At 36.4% G+C, this 17,070-nt stretch overlaps 1 protein-coding gene across 1 annotated transcript; it reads left to right on the top strand.

Moving 5' to 3' along the window:
* The first annotated feature begins 7,069 nt into the window (after positions 1 to 7,069).
* Positions 7,070 to 10,578, top strand: LOC121978100 (S-linalool synthase-like). The gene is made up of 12 exons (XM_042530481.1): positions 7,070 to 7,379; positions 7,577 to 7,769; positions 7,959 to 8,176; positions 8,249 to 8,372; positions 8,444 to 8,562; positions 8,652 to 8,881; positions 8,971 to 9,086; positions 9,166 to 9,258; positions 9,340 to 9,555; positions 9,644 to 9,773; positions 9,863 to 10,108; positions 10,189 to 10,578. The coding sequence occupies exons 1-12, from the start codon at positions 7,070 to 7,072 to the stop codon at positions 10,489 to 10,491; spliced, it is 2,298 nt and encodes a 765-aa protein (XP_042386415.1). The 3' UTR covers positions 10,492 to 10,578.
* Positions 10,579 to 17,070: the final 6,492 nt, after the last annotated feature.

The raw sequence follows: 17,070 nt of genomic DNA, 5'->3' as shown, positions 1-17,070 counted from the left end.
CATTTCAAATCCTTGTTTTCAATGTGTCCTCTCCATGTGCTACCTTGGAAGATTATTAAATTTGGTCAGCACAAAAATTAATTATGATCCTTTTCCCGCGATCGACGATGATGTTGGTTATTATGTCTAATTGATGAGTTTAATTATAAGTTTTGCATATAAGTACAAATCGAACCATAAAGTGATCTAACTTAGACTTATTGAGTTTCGGTTATTAGATGTAGACCTTGTATGTGCAGAATATATAATTCCGTATATATTATCATCTATGGGCTGATAATAGATGTCCACTATATATAGTGTTGGTCCCCAAGAGTTTAGGGTTTAATTTTGATAGAGCTTTTGGTTCCTCATTGACCTAAAACTTTTCGGCGCCGTCACCCCTAAGCCTCTTGGAAGCTTCCTTTTCTTTCCGCTGCATATTCTTCCACAGAGATTATTTCTGGACGACGCTAAAGACAAGGATGACTTTTAAATCAGGTTCCTTGTCATATTTATTTATATATTTATTTTTCTTGTGCTATGTTCTTGATCAAACTAGATCTTCTTGTTTTTGTATTTCCTATATGTGAATTTTTTATATCTTAGAATCCATGCGGTTTATGTTTTTACAAGAACTATTAATTGGTATCAGTACCAAGTTTTTGTTTCATCGTTTTCATTGACAATAAAGTCTAAATTTTTTGTTGATTTATCAAGTTTTTACTAGTTAATATAAATTTTTTGATTGTCGAAAATTATATAAGAAAAAAACTAGGATAGATTGATTTTTCAATTTTTTTTTGTGTTTCTGCGAAGAATACAAAGAACGATGAAAACCGTCACAATTTAATCTAATTTTATTAGGTACAATTGTGAAAGTTCAATTGATTATTTTGGTCGAGCAATCAACTACTAAGTCTAAAATTTTGAACAAAAATAATTGAAATTTAATCGATTAACTATCTTAAATTTATGACTAGGTCAATTTTAAATAAGTTAAGTTTATGTTTATTAATCAATTGGGACTTATGATTTAATCGATTAAATTCCTTATAGATCCATTAAAGAAACAGTTAGGTTAATGTTTCATGCCATTAATCAACAAACAATATGTTCGTGTTTCATATAATTAAAAAAAATTAAAACAGTAATTTACTATTTCATAAAAAAAAAGATGTTTTTTCCATTAAAATTTCTTTAAATAGTAGCTTATTGTTTGAGTAGAAAGAAAAAAATTAAATAAACAAACTATTTCGTCGAAATAGAAACAGAAGAGAAAAATAATAATAATTAAAAAATTTTAATGCATAAATAATTAAAGAATTAAATAATATTAAACAATACTATTTAATTATTAAACTTGAAGGAGGATTCTATATAGGGTCATGTAGTCGTATATAATAGACTTTTAAATCGATTGTGATAATCGATTGGATAAAATCAAATTGACTGTCATATGATATCAATCGATTAATAAGTCTAATTTAGATTTGTTAAGGCTGATTAAGTAAATTTCTGTTTGAATTAAGTTCCTAAAATTTTCTTGAATTTATCCACACAACGTGCTACTAAGTTGAATTAATGTGTCGGTCCAAAGGAAGGTACCTCAGGTAGATTTAGTACATTTTGTGTTAATAGACGTATATCTATGCTAAAAGTAATCGGCCTAAAGGAAAATTACTTTTATGCCAGATATATGCATAAGGTAGCTTACAACTATAGAACAAAATATTATTTTGTTCAGATCATGCATAAAGTATGTCGGCCCAAAGGAAGACATATTATGTGGCTGATTAAGGTTGTTGTAAGCTATGGACTAAAATATAACTCATATAAAGTGTCATATTATACGCACAATGGGTCGGCTCAAAGGAAGACATATTGTGTGGTCAATTAAAGTTTGAGTTATATTAGAGAGTATCACTAACAAATAATGTGTTGGCCCAAAGGAATGCACATTATGTTGTATTTAGTATTTCATAAAGAGCCCATTTATATGCATTTAAAATTTTATTTTACTTAATTTTATATTACTTATATGTTCTTGGCTTTAGTTAAATTGTGAGCTTAAATAAATTTCACTCTTTGAATTTCAATACAATTTGTAACTGCCAACATTAATAACATCTCAACATTAACTAGTTCGAATTTTACAGAATGGAAAGAATACGTGATCGTAGTCTTAGGTTGCATGGACTTAGACTATACATTAAGGAATGATCGTCACGCACCTCTGACCAGTGCTAGCACTATAGAGCAGAGGGTTGAATTTCAACTGTGGGAGAAATCAAATCGCATGTGTCTAACTATCATTAAGCTTTCCATACCGACACCAATAAAGAGCTCAATAATAGAGGGAGGAGATGCTAGGAGTTTTCTGGACCAATTAGCAGACCGATTCATCTCGAATGAAAAGGTCAAGACTACCACACTTCTTACGAAGTTGGTAACCATGCGATACAATACTAAAGGAAATATAAGGTAGTACATTATGGAGATGTCCAATATAACGACAAGTTTGATAGTACTAAAACTCAATATGTCTGAGGGTATGTTAATGTATTTTGTCTTGATGTCTTTACCAACACGGTTCACTCCTTTTAAGATCTCATATAATACTCAAAAGGAAAAGTGGATATTGAATATACTCATAGCTCAATGCGTGCAAGAGGAAGAGAGACTAAAGATTGAGACATCTGAGAGTTCTTACTTAGCATCTGGTTCTGAAAGTACAAGCAAGAAATGTAAGAGGATCAATAACAAACGAAAAGAAAAACAAACTATAGATTCTGAGAGTTTTCTCAACTTTGTTAGTTCGGAAGTCAATCTATTTATTGTATCCATTGTCACTTAGTGGATAAATACCAGTGTTACTACTCACATAAGTGTCACTATACAGGGTTGTCTCACGAGTCGACTTCCACTTAATGGTGAAAGATACATCTATACAGGAAATGAAAAGAAGACTAAAGTCGAGTAGATTGGTGTTTTTAGGCTTTGTTTAGGAACCAATATTTTTCTAGATTTATAAAATATATTTATTGTACCATCTTTTCAATGGAATTTAATTTCAATTTCTCGTATGGATAAATCAGGTTATTATTGTTCATTTAGAAATGTAATTTTCAGTATTTTCTTTAATTCAGTGTTGGTTGGCAGTGATTCCTTGGTTGATAAGTTTTATAAATTAAACACTTTTACTCCTACGGTTAACAACGTAATAATGCATAGTATAGGTACGAAATATAAATTGACCAATGAAACTTCTTCCATGTTGTGACATAGGCATTTAGGACATATATCTAAACAACGCTTAGAAAGGTTAATGCCACATGGAATTCTTGATTCCCTTGACATGTCAGACTTTGATATATGCATAGAGTGTGTTAAGGCCAAGACTACTAAAAAAAAAACAAAGGGGCTAGTCATTGTAGTGACGTTTTGGAGCTAATACATACAAACATTTGTGGACCATTTCCTAAGGCATCTTGGAATGGACGCATATTTTATTAGGTTCATAGACGACTATTCCAAATTTGACTATCTGTACCTTATTCATGAGAAATCACAATCTTTAGACATGTTTAAAATTTTTAAAGCCAAAGTTGAACTTCAACTAGGTAAGAAAATTAAAGTCGTCCGATACGACTGTGGAGGTGAATATTACGGTCGATATGATGGATCAGGTGAACAACGTCCAGGATCTTTTGCGAATTACCTTGCTACATCTTATAATCCCTCTAACAGATACTTCTTTGAAACGAGAAATGTCAAGTTCATTGAGGGCAGTGGGAGTGATAAGGTAAGGGAAATATCTTTTAAGGAATGCATTGACAATCCTCCTGTGGTCACTACTAGTGCGATCAGTAGCGGCGTGATTACTATACCGCACATTATGGGCATTACACATCCAGTGAGCGTAGTGAATCAAGATATTTCCATAACATCTCCAATCCAATTGGAGGAGCCTACCACTGAAATTGAAGTATTGCCTCATATTGATGAGTAAGTAGCTCAACCACCTCAAACACAAGTGTCTTTAAGGCGATCCACAAGGGAACGGAGAACTACGAATTCTCATGATTATGTTTATTTCTAAGAGCATGACTTTGACATAGGGTTGGAAGGTGATCCTACATCTTTCCAAAATTCAAACAATGCTCTAACCCTGAAAGGTCAGATTAACGCCATGCAAGAAGAGTTGAAGTTTATGACAGATAATGACGTTTGATAACTTATCGAATTGTCTGAAGGAAAAAAGCTCGTTGGTTGTAAATAGATATTTAAAACTAAGCGGGATTCAAGGGCAATGTCGAAAAGTATAAGACTCATTTTGTTACCAAGGGATTCACTTAGAAAAAAGACATTGATTACAAGGAGACTTTCTCACCTGTGTTAATGAAAGACTCCCTTAGAGTAGTCATGGCACTTATAGCTCATTATAATTTAGATCTACATCAAATGGACGTAAAGACTGTATTCTTCAATGGAGACATAGAGGAGCCTATATATATGGTGCAACCAGAGAACTTTGAGTCTAAGGACTCAAAGCACCTAGTATTTAGATTAAAGAAGTCCATTTATGTTTTAAAGCAAGTATCCCGTCAGTGGTACCAGAAATTTGATCAAGTGGTTACTTCATTTGGATTTAAAGAGAACCCCGTTGATCAGTGCATATATATCAAGTTTAGTGAGAGTAAGTTTGTTATACTTGTCTTGTACGTGGATGATATATTGCTTGCGAGCAATAATAAGGATTTATTGTATCAAATCAAGTCATTTCTATCTGGTAATTTTGAAGTGAAAGATTTTGGTGAAGTATCTTTTATTTTAGGCATACAGGTTTATTGTGATCGTTTAAGAGGTATTCTTGGGCTTTCATAGCAGACCTATATTGAAAAGGTACTTATAAGATATGGTATGCAGAACTATACACCTAGTGACACACCTGTGTTAAGAGGTGACAAGTTTAGCCTGCTGCAGCGTCCACGACTTGAACTTGAAATAAAGGAGATGGGACAATTCTCATATGCCTCAGCAGTGGAAAGTCCCATGTATGCACAAGTATGTACTTGACCAAATATAGTATTTATAGTGGGGATGTTAGACAGATATGTAAGTAACTTAGGACCATCACACTGGAAAGCGGTAAAGAGAGTGATGCAGTATTTGCAAAGAACTAAAAGACATATGCTCACATATCAGAGATCAGATCATCTGAAGGTGATTGGATATTCAGACTCCGATTTTGCTAGATGCTTGGAAAGTAGGAGATCTACTTCGGGCTACATTTTTATGCTTACTGGAGGGACTATATTTTGGAAGAGCGTCAAGCATACGCTAGTAACCACTTCTACTATGGAAGCATAGTTAGTAGTATGCTACGAAGCATCCAATCATGGGATTTGGCTACGGAACTTCATCACATCATTACATATCATTGATGGCATTGGCATGCCACTAAGGATCTACTGTGATAATAAAGTCGTAGAACTTTATGCCAAGAACAACCGCAATTCGTTGAAGTCCAAGAACATCGACATCTAGTTTCCAGCGATTAAATAAAGAGTTCAGACTAGTCAGATTATGGTAGAGCACATCAACACAGATTCTATCTTGACCGATCCACTCACCAAAGGCTTAGTGTCTAAAGTGTTTCATACGCATGTTGTGGATATGAGAGTCCTTCTTGTGGAAGAAGAATTCATCTAATGGAAGTCTGTATTTATTTTATTGTTCTATATTTGATAATAAAAATAAACATTTTGTTTTGATTATTGTACATACTTAAAGTTCAAAACATTAATGGGAATTTATATGTTTGTTTGATACTTTGACTGTGATATCATCATTTACTACTACTGTTTAGCATTTGATGTTTGTAAATATGATATAGATTTCTTTTGGAACATAAAGTTGATCATGATTTGCTATTGTAGTTTAGCATAAAGTATTTCACAAATATGATTTGACCTCTTTTGAGGTCATCTTAGGACCGGTTGAAAATTGACATATACTGATCACATTTCATGTAATTTTCACTCTACACATCTACATCTTGATCTATGTCATTAATGACATTGGTATTGTGATTACTGTTAGGATTTATTACGATCATATACAATAGCTATGACATCTTTAGTCCTATACTAATGAAGTTAATGGACTAGAATGTTTACAGAGGTATTCTATACCCATAAAGTATGATATCAACTAAATTTTTACTTATATTTCATATACAACTCACAAATAGCCCAAGTAAAAAATTATTGGTTATTATCTCTAATTGGTGGACTTAATTATAAGTTGTGCATATGAGTACAAATCAAACTCATTAAATGTATCTAACTTAGGTTTATTGGGTGTCGATTATTGGATGTAGACCTTGTATGTGTAGAACTTATAGTCCTGCATCTATTATCATCTATGAGCTGATAATAGATGCCCACTATATATAGTGTTGGTCCCTAAAGGTTTAGGGTTTAATCTTGACGGAGTTTTTGATTCCCCATTGACCTAAAGTTTTTCGATGTCGTCACCCCTAAGTCTCTTGGAAGACCTTCTTTTTCTTTCCGTTGCATCTTCTTCCACAGAGATTATTTATAGACGACGCTAAAGACAAGGATGCCTCTTCAATTTGGTTCATTGTCATATTTGTTTATATATTTATTTTTCTTATGTCATGTTCTCGATAAAACTAGATCTTTTTATTCTTATATTTCTTATATATAAATTCTTTATATTTTAAAATTTATACGATTTAAATTTTTATACTTGTAAAACAATTCTAACATCGTGGTTATTTAATGTACACGCAAAATTTTTGCATCTCTTGTTTTTATGTACATGAATGTATTCAAGTTTAAGTTTTCAACTTCCAACATCTTCTCCATCCCAATCCATCCCTTTCAACTGCAATCATTCAATTATAAACTTGGGCAGTTCGAGGAAATTGATCCAGGTAGCTACATGCAAAACATTCTAAATTTTCATCTATAAATACCTGGCTGGATGAATTCTGTATCTCAGTCCGGTCTTCTTCCTCAGGCTGGCCTGCCATTTTAATCTCATATACACACTTGAATCGATGGATACGGAGTCATATTACACGGAGAGGATGAAGGAGGAGGTAGCACTGCTCTTCTCCGACGACGATAGCTACTGCTGCTCGCTGCTGCCGCCCTCTGCTTACGATACTGCCTGGGTCGCCATGATCGGCTCCGGTGGCGGCGCCGCACGTCCCCTGTTTCCGCAATGCGTCGAGTGGATCCTCGCGAACCAAAGGAAAGAAGGCTTCTGGGGAGATGGCGAGCGTGCACTCGATTCCGTCGCCGCCACTATCGTCTCTGTTCTTGCACTCCATCAGTGGAACACTGGCCGTGCAAGCATCGAGAGAGGTGGGCATATATATATATATATATATATATATGACTAATTAATTAATTAATAGTATTTGAAACGGTTATAACTTTGAAATGGTAAACATGCAAAGATACTCGTGCAGTGCAAAGATTTTATATATACACATACTAACTAAATCTTAATTTTGAAAGATTTCTTTTTATATATACACACACTAACTAAATCTTAACAGGTTTGCAGTATCTCCGTGCAAATATAGAAAAGATACTCGTGCAGTGCCACGGTGGCATTCCTCGTTGGTTCACAATTGTTTTTCCAGGATTGCTGGAGCTGACGCAATCCAAAGGCTTACGTGTGCTTCGCGGCCATGACGTCATGCAATTAGTGAATGACGTCTTCAAGAGAAGAAGAACAATATTAACAGCGTAAGCAGTCGACTTCATGCTCATCGTAACGCTCAAACTCTATGTTTGCAGTTTATTGCTATTTTATTTATTTATCTATTTATTGTCAGATATAAATTTATTTATTTATTTTGAGAAAAAAAAAAAGAGAACTGGCAGGATATTTCAAACTCGAAGATTCAATCACTGCTGGTCTTTGTTTAATGGCAGATCATCAGGTAGTGATCAATATTACCCACCATTGACAATGTTCCTCGAAGCACTCCCACCAAGCAGCAGGCCAAAACATGAACTGATTCTTGCTCAACTGATGGAAGATGGATCGCTCTTTAGATCTCCATCAGCAACTGCTGCTGCTTTCATGATCACAGGAGATGCTAATTGTCTCAAGTACCTGCAGGACATGATGCAGAGATGTAGTGGCATCGGTGAGCTTATTAATTTCTTATAGAATCATCATGGAACATCAACTTTCGATTAATCACTTAATATTGTAACAGTGCCCCCTGTGTTTCCTGTGGATCAAAATCTCATAAGGCTTTGTCTAGTTGACCATTTGAGTAGACTAGGATGTGGTCAGTTTTTTGAAGAGGAGATCAAGGATCTATTGGACCATAATTACAGGTACACATTACTTTAATTTTTTGATATATCGAAAGCTCATCTCCATTCTTAATGACTCTCTCAATTTCCAGGAATTGGATAAAGCAGCATCAGGAACAGAGCACTACGAACTGTGTTCTATCTGAACAAATATATAGTGATACCTTAGCCTTTTATCTTCTGAGGACATATGGATATCCTGTAACACCAAGTAACTGAACAAGAATTAGCTGCTACCATAAGTCAATTATAAATCCAATAATTAATGACATACTCATCTAACTACATTATGGATTTCAGGGAAACTGTGTTGGTTTATGGACAACAAGGGCATTCTTGTGCATATAAGGGAAAACCACAGTGAGTTCTTGGGAGCCATGTATGGGATCTACAGAGCAGCACAGTTGATGTTCCCTGAGGAAGTTGACCTTCATAATACTAAACTGTTCTCCTTGGAAGTGTTGACAAAATGTCTTCCTCGCAAGGATTTTGAAGGAAACGACAAGGTCATGACAGATTTCCAAAAAGAGGTACAGCATCACACACACAAAAGAAGCTAGCTAGCATGACTTTTTAATGGTGATCGTTAATTGCATACATGTCTGATCTGTTTTGTCAGATCGCACGCGAACTGGAACTCCCGTGGTTACTTAGAATGGACCACCTTGAGCATCGCTTGTATATAGAGAGAACTAAAGGGTACTGGTTGTGTATTGGGAAGACCAACATTTGCAGGTAGTTTTAACAGCCACTCAAAATTTTTAGGTAATTAGAAAGATGCATGTTATCAAATTCATATTTTGCTCAAATGCAGGCTTTCTCACCCAAAATGTCTCATGCAACTGGCCGTGGACAATTTTACAAAACGTCAGTCAATTTACAGAAATGAACTCCAGATGCTGAAGAGGTGTTTCAATTTTCATGTAGATCGTTACATATTTTATATAATTTTTTATCTATGTAGCTGAAAATATAATTTTAATGATAGGTGGTCAGAAGAATCCGGGCTTTCAAAAATGGGGTTCGGCCGAGAAAAAACTACCTACTGTTACTTCTTAGCCACTGTTCCAACATGCCTCCCTCTGCATTGTGAACTAAGGAAAATAGTGGCAAAAAATGCAACCCTAGTCACAATTGCTGATGATTTCTTCGATGAAAAAGGAACGGAAAGTGAATTAGAAACACTAACTGAAGCTGTCAACAGGTATATGTAACAGATATGTATATATTTGCCATCTTAAAATAAAACCTATTTGATTATTGTTATATGTTAATTTGATTCTATATGGCAGGTGGGAAGGAGACAACTTATGTAGCCACTCCAAAGTAATCTTTGACGCACTTCATGAACTTGTAAATGAAGTAGAATTTAATGCATTCCGTGAACATGACAAGACTGTGAAAGATGCCCTTCAAGAAATGGTAGCATAGTGTGTATACACATCGACTTATAGTTTTCCACGAGCGTCTAATGGTTGTTGCTTACCTTTCTGTTCTTCTTGCACTTGAAGTGGCGTGATGCGTTTAACTCTTGGCTAAAGGAATCCAAGTGGAGCAGATGCAAACATGTGCCTTCTACCGACGAGTACATCGATGTCGCGACGGTTTCAGTGGCTATTCAAGTAATGACTCTTCCTGCTTGCTACATCACTCATCCAAAAGTTCCAGTTGATGGCAAATTGGGTTCTCGTTACTGCAAAATGACCGAGCTGTCAATGCTGTGTGCTCGTCTGCTAAATGACATAGGAAGCTATATGGTAATATATAGGGCATTTAATCAATAGTTAATCTGCAATTAGATCAATAGAATTTATATATTTCCTTTCGGAATTTTCAGAGAGAATTAGAGGATGGAAAGTTCAACATGGTTCCACTGTACGTGAAAGAGAATTTGGAGAGCAGCATTGAGGACTCAGTTGGGCATATAAAGACAGTTCTTGAGAGGAAGGGGAAGGAGTTTCTCGAGCTGTTCTTGAACCAAGAATATGGAGGAGTTCCAAGAGTGTGGAAGGAGTTGCACGTGGCCACTCTCAAAGCTTTCTGGATGCTTTATGATTCCAACAATAAATTTGACTCGCCAACCGCGCTGCTCCAAGCTATCAGAATGGCGTTTTATGAACCGCTGGCGATCGATGCTTAGAACGAACTCATTTCTAAGCTTGCTAAGAAGGTTTGTGATTCACATGTATAATATTAGATTGAGTTTCTGAGAGGGAATTAATATAGAATGCAGCATTCATATTAGTCTGTTAGAGGTAGACTAGCAGAGGAGTTTGCTTCGCGAAGCAACAGCCATTGAGTAGGACCACATTCTTGTGATTAATCTGAGAAAGAAGGTAAATTTCGTTCAAGAAAGCCCTTCTTGTCCTGTCGCTCTGGCTGTCGGTGGGAATCAGAGTCCTCTTTATGGTCACTTCACAGTGGCCTGGCTCCAATATTCCTTTAAATACCACGCCGTAGCCTCGACGACCAAGTACTTGGCCGTCATCGAAGTCGTCGGTTCCCCGCTGCAGATCTTGCAGAGTAAAAACTAAAAAGTGTCATCGTACACGCGTATTTTAATACTATATCTTTGTAATATATCAAATAGCTGTCTCAACTTCAAGCCTCCTCTTCTCCTTGCGAAGTTGCAGAACATCTTCATTAATCATGCTTTTGCTTCTCCTAGTGGCGTCATATCGCCTCGTTTGCTCAAATAAACATATCAGGATGAAACAGATCGCAATGAATAAGCAGGAGGAGATGCCTACACAGGTAATTAAGCATATACTCTACCATATTGATTTAAGCACCAGTTAAATTAGAAGTTCATTGACTAAGATTAACTAATTAAGAAAGAAAACATGCTGTAGTACCTAAGAATAACCACCCTATCATGGGAATTCTGGAGGTGCACGGTACAATAAATGGGTCGCCATGCTTCCCAGAAGGGCGTTCACAATGATAGCTCCCTTGTGATGAGTGCACACCCGATGGCTAGATCTGACCACGGTGTAGAACCATCAATTCGATAATTCTTAATAAGTATATCTTTAATCTTAATTGTCTAAAGTGATTATAGTTCATGGTTCGATTCACGTTCAATTCACTGTTCATCACGATTCAAGATTATTATATTAAAAAATTTAAAATTTAAAATTTAAAATTTATTAATAACAAAGGCTTGTACTTATTTCAGTTACCTACATATCCCCTTATGATATAGGAGAATCAAAGTTCATGTAGTTCTTTTACATTTTTATCCTTTTATATTAGGAAGTAACGTTGTTACTCACTTCCATTTCCCATTCTCATTGCATTCGTTCCTTCGGTATCAAAATCTTCAACTTAGTCATCAGAAAGTTGCATTCCTTGGATTCTTTTTTCAACTCTGGTCTAATCATTGAGTAAAGCTTGAGCTTCCAATGAGTCAGGAGACAAAGTCAATTATCATTTATCTAATATATTACCGTCGGTACTGAACGTCTGCTCATAACAACAATTGACATTGGACTGTAAGTACCTTGTAGTGGTTTTGATGTGATCAACCAAGTCAAGTTAGGCTCTGCGTATTTGAAGTCTTGTATCTGAGTGTGCAGTGACTTAGGAACACAAGAAGTCGAGTGAAAGATACAACGAACGAGAAAGATGGCACGGGAATCGAGTCGACAGGCTCGGTACATCCGAGGGATGAGAAGCTGCGGAAGAGTATACCGATGGAGCGAGAAGGACGTGCGTGACTCTTCCGAGGGATGAGAAGCCTAAGCAGAAGACTGCTCGAGGAGACAAGGTCAGAGTTGGGTTCGAATGAGCTCAACTCTGGAAGGCCGGAGGATCACCCAAACGACCGGAGAAGAAGCCAGTGACTGGAGAAGGTACCAGACGATTAGTGCGTAGCTAACTGATCCAGGTACCCCGACCACTTTGGTGCCCAACGACACCTTGTTGCAGTAGATCAACTTCGGGTCCATGCAGCGGTCCGGGCCCCTGGAGATGGTTTGGGCACCTAGGAGTTGATAAATGCTTATCCCTTTACTATTGCGAAGCAGATTGAGACGTCCAGCTAAACAACCAGTTGGAGCCACCTAGATTGGGTCCAAGTGCTCGGATCGCGCCACATCATTAAACGATCACTTCCACCAGTAAACCTATAAAAGGAGCCCTGGTGCTCAAGATTTAATACAACACTTACTATAATCGAGTTTTCCATTCTGTTCTTCATTTGTCTAAGCTGTCAATGTCCTATATGAGGCTTCTCCGCAGACTTTGTGTCAAAGAAGGAGTCGACATATAGAGCTTCATGTGAAACATCCCTAGATTTTTCCCTCAATGTTTTTTTTATATATCCATAAGCAACTATTAACATTCCTCTAAACCTTTACTGTAATATAACCAGAATAGAAAATCCATAATAAAGAACCATCATACCCAACGTAACCGGTATCATTACAAACAAAATGTTAACGAAAGAAATGAGGACACACCAATACAACTCCTCGTACAATAAAAGACTCAGCACTCCAAAAACACTCGGACAGTGTGTCGTGCCTCCATTTCGCTTCCTCGTCTACTCCATCTGCATGCCTTCCATCATAACCTGGGTAACGACTTTTTTACCTGTAACGTAGGCATTATGAGTCTACGGATCTAGCAAATACAATCCAATATGAATAATATGACATCCATGAAGTAATAGGTGCAATAACTTATAGGCATAGAACATGAACTCAATTACAAAATAGAGAAGGGAAACACGGTACGCAAAAGAGTCTACATAGATAATAAGGGTGAATATGTCACATAGTGGTAACCACCATTTGAGCCAGTCAATCAGTCTCATAACCCTAGAAGCGTCCCTCCTAGAGCACATGCAGTCATATAACCGAAGCTAACATATATTACAGTATCAGTCATAAACTACAATATCAGTCATGTTTGGAAAGACCCTCCCCGGAGCTCATCCCGGGGCACTCATCCCGTACTATTACCACATATGCTCATACTCATCCAATTAGCCCAAAAACATAATATATCCACATTATACTATAAACAATTGATCATGCATAATCATTCCATTCATTCCATATACCCAACAATTCATAAGAACCTTTCTCTAGCTAAAATCATGTATAATTATAGGAATACTAATGAATAAAAATCTAACTCATGCGTAATAAAATAAAGACTACAGCTCTAATTATTCCATAATCCTACACCTTTTAAGAAATTAAGTGAAGCAACTACATTAACCTTCAACAATGCGATAACATTCAAATAACATAGAATTGATGAATCACAACTACCTACATTCAGCTAACATGAAGATGAGCACACCATCAAAAGAAAGCTCACTCATCCTTGGTACTGCCAAGAAGAGAAAATCCAACACCAACCCAATGAAACGGTACAAATTTCAAACAACAAATCCAAAACTATCAAAAGGGAATTCGGCACTGGCACAAAAAGAAAAAAACAGCACATCAACATCAACAAGACAACTTATTACCTTGCTATTTGTCTCAGGATACCGAGATCCCAAGCCGACACTAGGATCAATCATGGAATTTGAGAACACTTAAAGATAACCAAGAAATCGGAATCCACAGCTACTTGGGAACAGAACAATAAAAGGAAATCCCAATACTTTCCCAATTCACCCAATCGTTACAAAAAATAACGGACAGCATCAAGAACATCAACAACCAAGACAGAAATCGAAATTCCCAGCAAAGGAGTAGAACAATCACGGAAAGAAATTCCATAACAATCCCAATTTTGTCCAACGTTCCCGAAAACAAACGGAATGCAGCAAGATCATTAGCAAACTCGGCAGAAATCTGAACAATATTTCCCAAAACTTTCAGATGCACAAGAACAAGCTTAACACCATCGTAGCTAGGCAAGGCTACCAAAGACTGGATACCTAAACTCAAATTGTCATGAAGAAATCGATCAAAGAAAATAAAATCTCAATAGAGTTCAATCCAACAACACCATCACGACTTCAAGGAGAAACTTGAATCAACAACTCTAAATCTGGTTTGTAATATCAGCAACCGAACCTGTCCAACCCTATAGAGCCCACAAAAAGAAGCAAACGCATTATAACTCCAAAAGAAAAGTACTATCATCCTGTCCTAAATCCTTCGGCTGTACATGGAGGAAGTCCACACCAACACAACAAATCGAGGCTTTCAAAACATGAACTCTACTCAAATCGGCAAGAAGAACCCGACAGAGCCAAACCATCTTGCAAAAAACCCAAATCCGTTGTGGAAATTCGAGAGAAAAACAAGCGATGAGTCAAGAACACGCAAGGACACCCAGGAACATCATCGAAATCCTCGAAACACAGCTTATCAAGGTGGACAAACATCATAAGAAACCCTAGTAAATCTTCCTAGAAGTTCATCCTTACCTTATGAATCTCATACCCACATAATTGGAAAGTACTTGCCTCCCTTTTCGGTGTTGGGTAGGGTACGCAGGACAGAAACAACTGCAAAGAGGGTTGGGAGGCAGGGCTAGGGCTACCTCCGAGCTGCTCCGGCCAAGGAGTGGCAACGTTGACGTACAAGGTCGATGCTAGGGCAGAAGGAGGTGTCGGCGCCGATGCGACAATGGCAGCGGCGTCGATTCCATCACAACAGAGCGGCACAACCTCGAGGGGAAGAGAATCTGCGAATTCGTTTTGGCAAATAAAAACTAGGGTTAGTCTTAAACTTTGGTTTATTTACTAATCAACTCCTAACTTTAATTAGGTATTTCCAACAGATTTTAACTTTTACTCATTTATACTATTTAAAATATAAATTGATTCCTTCAAAATTTAAAAAAAAATTCAGTAAATACCATAAATTCATATAAACTTATTTCCTGATAAATTATCTAGGGTTGAAAAAAATCTCGAAAATTCCGACCCTTCCAAAATCTCATCCCATCTCCGACCCGAAAATTTCCCAACCCGAAGGTTCGGGATTTTTCCCGTCCCGATCCTATTGGGAAAGGGATCGGGGAATTTTTTTCTTCCGATGGGAATCCCGTCCCGACCCGATTATATTATAATATTATTTTTTATATTAAAAATATTATTTTTTTATATTTTAAGCATCTAATCATTATGTTTATTTTTTTTTGTATCTCCATTTTTCTCATACTTCATTATAATTTTGTTTCTAAATAATTTATTGACAATGTGTGAAGAAGATTGTCAGTTAGTTTATTTTAGCATATGCAAACTGATAAAATGATATAAAAAATAATTTTTGTGATTTTTTTCTATAGGTTGAATCTAAGCATTTCTAAGGACTTAGGTCACCATATCATCAATTTATTATTGACATAATGACTGACATGATAACTTTTATTTTTAGATTTTCTTGTATTAGGTATAAAGTATAAACTAAGTAGTAGTTTTAGTTTTTTTATTAGTTTTAATAGATTTATGATGTCCTAGGAAGATATTTTAGTTTTTAATGGTTATGTACCACGAAATCGTTTTAATTTATTTGTATTGTACTAAAAAATTGTTTGAGTCTCCATAGATTTTTTTTAAAAAAATATTTTTCAGGATATTCTTACGGGTCCCTACCTGATCCCAAATACTCTGGATCCCGAACATTCGGGTCCCGACACTTTTCGAGTACGGGATCGGGAGGAAAAAATCCCAATTTTTATCGGGACGGGTATTGGGTAAGGAGGTTACGGGACGGTTCCCGACCCGATCCCACCCCTAAAATTATCCGCTGGAATATATTTATTTTCCTTAAAATAATTTAACTATATCAGTTTTTAATTATTTACATCCTTATTTACACTTTTGGTATATTATATCATATGCCTTGGATTAGTAACCTCCCCGGTTGTATACCAAATAACCTTGGTAGTCTCATACTTTGTTTTAAGTGTTCCTTTTCTTTATTCAAATTTTTGTCTAATTTAAAAGTCGAAAGCTTTCAGAAGGTAACTTTGTCATTTCAAGCAATTCACCCCCCTCCTCTTGCCGATCACACGGGAACAACAAGTTGTATCAGATCAATGACTAACTGTCGACTGAAGCAAAGGAATCAATGGTCAGACCAAGCCTTAATATACCAAAATTCAAGGGGGAGTTCGCACATTGAAAATGCCGAATGGAGGTATTTCTAAGAATAGATTTCAAAATTCTTTTAATAATAAAGTACTGTTTTGTAGTTCCCAAAGATCAATAAGGAGAAGAGAAAGAAGAATACCTTTGGACGAAGAAGGAGCAAAATGACTTCGTAGCCAACATCAGAGCAAAATATCACTTGCTAAGTGTATTACCGCCTCAAGAAGTTAACCGCATCGGAAGCTACACATCGACCAAAAAACTCTAGGAGAAATTCCTGGAGCTCCATGAAGGCACATCCAAAGAAAAGATTGCACAACGAGATATTCTTTGGAGTAAGCTAACAAACCTCCGCTTAGAAAAAGTTGAGACGGTGGCTCAACTACACGCGAAGATTAAGGAGTTGACCATCAGAATGCTCAATCTCAATGAAATGGTAACCAAACGAGACTCGGTCCACTATGTGCTCAATGCCTTTCCCATAACTCAAGAGTGGGTCTCAATCATAGATGCATAGTATATCTCTAAGGACTTGGAGGTAAGTACCTTAAAAAAACTATTTCCAACATTAGAATTGCATGCATAGTACATCTCTAAGGAGTCAAGCTAGAACTTGACACTGAGAGCCAACAAGAAAGATAAACCTGAATC

The sequence above is a fragment of the Zingiber officinale genome, chromosome 4B (genome assembly GCF_018446385.1).
Source record: "Zingiber officinale cultivar Zhangliang chromosome 4B, Zo_v1.1, whole genome shotgun sequence".
Classification (NCBI taxonomy): domain Eukaryota; kingdom Viridiplantae; phylum Streptophyta; class Magnoliopsida; order Zingiberales; family Zingiberaceae; genus Zingiber; species Zingiber officinale.
This window is presented reverse-complemented; position numbering and strand designations above follow the sequence as displayed.

Bases quoted from the DNA above. Each gene is read 5' to 3' on its own strand.
- LOC121978100 (XM_042530481.1), top strand. From the start codon at position 7,070: ATGGATACGGAGTCATATTACACGGAGAGGATGAAGGAGGAGGTAGCA. The intron at 8,177-8,248 runs GTGAGCTTATTA...ATATTGTAACAG, and splicing joins GCAGAGATGTAGTGGCATCG to TGCCCCCTGTGTTTCCTGTG. The intron at 9,556-9,643 runs GTATATGTAACA...TCTATATGGCAG, and splicing joins CTAACTGAAGCTGTCAACAG to GTGGGAAGGAGACAACTTAT.